Below are 5,014 nucleotides of genomic sequence, written 5' to 3' on the forward strand. Positions count from 1 at the left end.
CACACATACATACACGCATACATACATACATACATACATACACGCAAACATACATACACACATACATACATACATGCATACATGCATACATACATACATACACGCATACATACATACATACATACATACATACACGCATACATACATACATACATACACACATACATACATACATACATACATGCATATATGCATACATACATACATACACGCATACATACATACATACATACATGCATACATACATGCATACATACACACACATACACGCATACATACATACATACACACACATACACGCATACATACACTCACCGGCCACTTTATTAGGTACACCTGTCCAACTGCTCGTTAACACTTAATTTCTAAGCAGCCAATCACATGGCGGCAACTCAGTGCATTTAGGCATGTAGACATGGTCAAGAGAATCTCCTGCAGTTCAAACCGAGCATCAGTATGGGGAAGAAAGGTGATTTGAGTGACTTTGAACGTGGCATGATTGTTGGTGCCAGAAGGGCTGGTCTGAGTATTCAGAAACTGCTAATCTACTTGGATTTTCACGCACAACCATCTCTAGGGTTTACAGAGAATGTCCGAAAAAGAAAAACAATCCATGAGCGGCAGTTCTTGGGCGGAAATGCCTTTTTGATGCCAGAGGTCAGAGGAGAATGGCCAGACTGGTTCGAGCTGATAGAAGGGCAACAGTGACTCAATAACCACCCGTTACAACCAAGGTGGGCAGAAGAGCATCTCTGAACGCACAGTACGTCGAACTTTGAGGCAGATGGGCTACAGCAGCAGAAGACCACATCGGTGCCACTCCTTTCAGCTAAGAACAGGAAACTGAGACTACAATTTGCACAACCCATCGAAATTGGACAATAGAAGATTGGAAAAACGTTTGCCTGGTCTGATGAGTCTCGATTCTGCTGCGACAGTCGGATGGTAGGGTCAGAATTTGGCGTCTCAAACATGAAAGCATGGATCCATCCTGCCTTGTATCACGGTTCGCTGGTGGTGGTGGTGTCATGGTGTGGGGAATATTTCTTGGCACTCTTTGGGCCCCTTGGTACCATTGAGCATCGTTGCAACGCCACAGCCTACCTGAGTATTGTTGCTGACCATGTCCATCCCTTTATGACCTATGTACCCACTTCTGAGGCTACTTTCACAGGATAATGCGCCATGTCATAAAGCTGGAATCATCACAGACTGGTTTCTTGAACATGACAATGAGTTCGCTGTACCAAATGGCCTCCACGTCACCAATCTCAATCCAATAGAGCATCTTTGGGATGTGGTGTAACGGGAGATTCGCATCATGGATGTGCAGCCGACAAATCGCCCAACTGTGTGATGCCATCATGCAATATGGACCAAACTCCCTGAGGAATGCTTCCAGCACCTTGTTGAATCTATGCCACGAAGAATTGAGGCAGTTCTGAAGGCAAAAGGGGGTCCAACCCGTTACTAGCATGGGGTACCTAATAAAGTGGCCGGTGAGTATACATACATACATACATGCATACACGCATACATACATACATGCATACATGCATACATACATACATACACGCATACACACATACATACACACACACACATACTTACATACAAACATACATACATATATGCATACATACATACATACATACATACATACACGCATACATACATACACACATACATACATACATACATACATACATACACACATACTTGCATTCATTAGCCTCATACACATTCTCATGTTTTCTCAAGTCAATATTGGCCTAGGCAGCTTCTCATTAATTGTAAATCTCTGACATCTATTTAGAGCATGGGTCTCAAACTCGCGGCCCGGGGGCCAATTGCGGCCCGCGGGATGATATTTTGTGGCCCCCTACTTGACATCAAAGTTAAGTGTTAGTGCGGCCCGCGCGTTCTGAAACTTTTTGTCATTGCGCATGTCACTTATGGGCTACCGTAGTCTCGTGACAGCGGCGTAACCGTTGTCAAGCTAGCTAAGTGCCCTTTGTGGTAAATGCCTGAGGTTTGACAATGTGATGTCTGTTGTTGTGAAATGCACCAACCATATCAGATCTAGGGGTTTAAAGCACCGGCAGTTCCGCGCCCTTTTTTGAGGAAATAGAGATAATAGAGATAATTTTTTTGGAATACTTGATGCGGCCCAGCTAAACCCAGACTCTACTTCCAGCGGCCCCCAAGTAAATTGAGTTTGAGACCCCTGATTTAGAGCATGGCTCAGCAGCATTCAGAGGATGTATTTCAGCTACTTCAACACAAACATGAAATGCTGTTAAAACATGTTGTGATTCTTTGTAGACTTATAAAAAAAAATGTATTGATCCTACACGTCTAAAGCTTTGTACTTACTGTTTAAACTGACTGTGTAATGGAACTGCTCTGACCAACTCACAGTCACAAATAAAGGGCATGAAGAGGTTTCATTCTGAGCTGAGGGCGACTGGATGCTGTGTCATATTTGGATGTGAGGGCAAAACTGCTGTTCAAAGAAACTGACGGACAGTGCATAAAAACATAACTTCAGAATGTCCTGAACCAGTTAGGAAATAAAACAGCATCTGGTTGTTAGGCCTGCTGCTGCTAGGTAGCTCTCTGTCTCTGCTCCCCCCCCCTCCCCTCTGTCTGTCCTTAATTGCAGGAGTGAAGCCTGGTGTGAGGGAGTCAGGGTTTCAGCTGCAGCTCATCATCACTAATCACCTCGGCTGCTACCTGTTTTTAGCTTTTGTACTTTTACTCTGTTTTTCTCTTTCTGCCACAGTTCTGTGAACCTGGCTCCTGCTGCCACTTCACTCCTGCATTCCACTATTCCTGCTCTCTACACTGGATCCCCGGACTACTTGACACGGATACCTGGAAACGCAGTACTACACCCGCTCTGTACCCTGGATATCCATTGGATCTGGACTTTGCTTTTCCCTGTTGCAATCCTGAACATTTGGAATAAACCTGTTAAACTGTCATTTGGCTCTGCGTTTGTGTCCGGACTTGGGTTCAACTTTAGTTTCACACGTAACACTGGTTCTGACAGAGAAACACTCAAGGTTTGTTGAAGCGAGCAAGTTAGGTCTTACAGAGTAACCGTCCCCGAGTTTAAGTAACCTCTCCTTCTGGAACTGAAAACCCAGAGTTTTCCTCTTTGAAGTTAAACTCAAAGTTTTTTGCTACAGCCCCTGTGTGAGAGGCTTTTCTAAGACTCGTGTTCTTACACAGGTGGCATGCTCCTCATCGGCGTAGTCAAAGCTGTCGACTTTCTGCTTGAAGGAGTCCAGGATCTCACCGTGTCGGGCCATGTCTGTAGCCAGGATCAGTGTGATGGTTCCCTGAAAAAACAGCAAAAGGGAAACTCATCAATGCGCACACACACACACACGAGTAGTGTGAACAGTGGTCTAAATTGTGGTTCCTTTGAATTTTCTTTTGATGTAGTTTGACTTATGTGGGTGGCACTCATATAAAATTAATCAATTTTATTACTATGTTGGCAATCTTTACTTGTCCTTTGTGTACAGTGTCTCAAAGTATCATATGTATTTCTTTATGATTGCACAATTCCACAACATACTGTGTCCTTAGACCCTTATTACACTTGCTACAACAAAAATTCAATTTTAGTTATAGCATCAATTCATAATGAGTTATCTAAAGACACTTTACAGATAAGAGTAGATCTAGACCACACTATAATTTACAATGACCCAACAGTTCTAGTAGTTCCCTCCATAGCAAGCGACAGTGGGGAGGAAAAACTCCCTTTTAGGAAGAAACCTGGAAAAGACCCAGGCTCTTGGTAGGCGGGGGCCGGTTGGGGTTGAAATGAATAGTGGTAATAACAGTCACAGTAAAAGATAATGGAACAGGGACTAGAGGTAGTAGTTCATGGCATAGCAGGGCACTGCACGGCATTCAGTATAGTATATTAATCAGTACAGCCCAATTGAAATTGGACTTTTGAGGCCGATATTGACATTTGGGAGTTTAGTAATACTGATAATATATTTTCATAATAAAATAAAGAAACAAAGTTTAAAACAGATCCCCTACCTGTCGTATCTGTTTGAAGGCCTCAGGGTCGAAGTTGGAGAAGATGTTGCAGTCAGGCTGGGATAAGATCTGGAAGGCCACGGCACAGTGGTGGTTCTCCAGAGGGGAGATGTCGTTGTAGCGAACTGACAGCTCTGTTCTGGCATTGATCTGGTACCTGGAAGAGAGAAATGGACTGTAAGATGTACTTTGAAAGTATTTCTCATGTCACATAAAACCAGTGAGTGAGAATCTTGTGTTTGGACATCATCATACAATCTGTGATGCGTTGGTGTTTTTCTTCCAGTGCTCGACACAGACTTGCTCTTATCCCCGGATCTCTGCAGCTTTTGCGTTGCTGTTGCCTGGAAAAGGCCGTAGTGCCTGGGTCGCCAGGGGCCACCGCTAATGACCTTTTTGGTTCATTTTTAGGATGTCACTACAGACAAACTGTAATCTTACGTTGCATTGTCTGCAGTATTAGCGTATGATGCATCATTATCAGCTGGAGCATGTAGAGCATGCTTGATGCGACTGTCTACACAACGTTATCGTTCAGCGGTGTGGATTCTCACATTGTCATAGTTATAGTTATGGTTATACAGTAGTTGTGGTTATAGTTATTATTCTTGGTCCTCCTCTCATCTCTTTCTGCCTTTTTTCTCTGACTCCTTGGTTACTATGCTAAAACCATCTCACAAATATATAGTTTCATGTTTTAAAAGTTTTTTTTTTATCGCATAGTCACAAAGGCCTCGTAAATCTTCATGATAACAGTGTGTGTGTGTGTGTGTGTGTGTGTATATTTGTGTCTTACGTGTTGTTGAATCCGGGGTGATCAAGATCGTGACACACAGCAGCTGTCATGAGAATCAAAACGTCGACCTGAGTGAACTTCTCCTAAAGAAATTAACCCAAAAATCCAGACATTTGTATATTTTTCATCCATATGTGCAATATCTCCCCC

General features: G+C 43.1%; 1 protein-coding gene across 2 annotated transcripts in view; it reads right to left on the reverse strand.

Moving 5' to 3' along the window:
* Window positions 1-5,014, reverse strand: part of pde9aa (phosphodiesterase 9aa) — a 127,795-nt gene that overhangs the window by 4,166 nt on the left and 118,615 nt on the right. For both annotated transcript variants that reach the window (XR_004334190.1, XM_032530261.1), the window contains 3 exons: window positions 4,865-4,947; window positions 4,069-4,225; window positions 3,234-3,347 (listed from right to left, as the gene is read on the reverse strand). Coding sequence is in view for 1 of the 2 variants with exons in the window: in XM_032530261.1 (XP_032386152.1) it covers window positions 3,234-3,347; window positions 4,069-4,225; window positions 4,865-4,947 (354 nt within the window). In the remaining variant the exon portion in view is untranslated. The remainder of the gene's footprint in view (window positions 1-3,233; window positions 3,348-4,068; window positions 4,226-4,864; window positions 4,948-5,014) is intronic.

The sequence above is a fragment of the Etheostoma spectabile genome, chromosome 11 (assembly GCF_008692095.1).
Source record: "Etheostoma spectabile isolate EspeVRDwgs_2016 chromosome 11, UIUC_Espe_1.0, whole genome shotgun sequence".
NCBI lineage: Eukaryota > Metazoa > Chordata > Actinopteri > Perciformes > Percidae > Etheostoma > Etheostoma spectabile.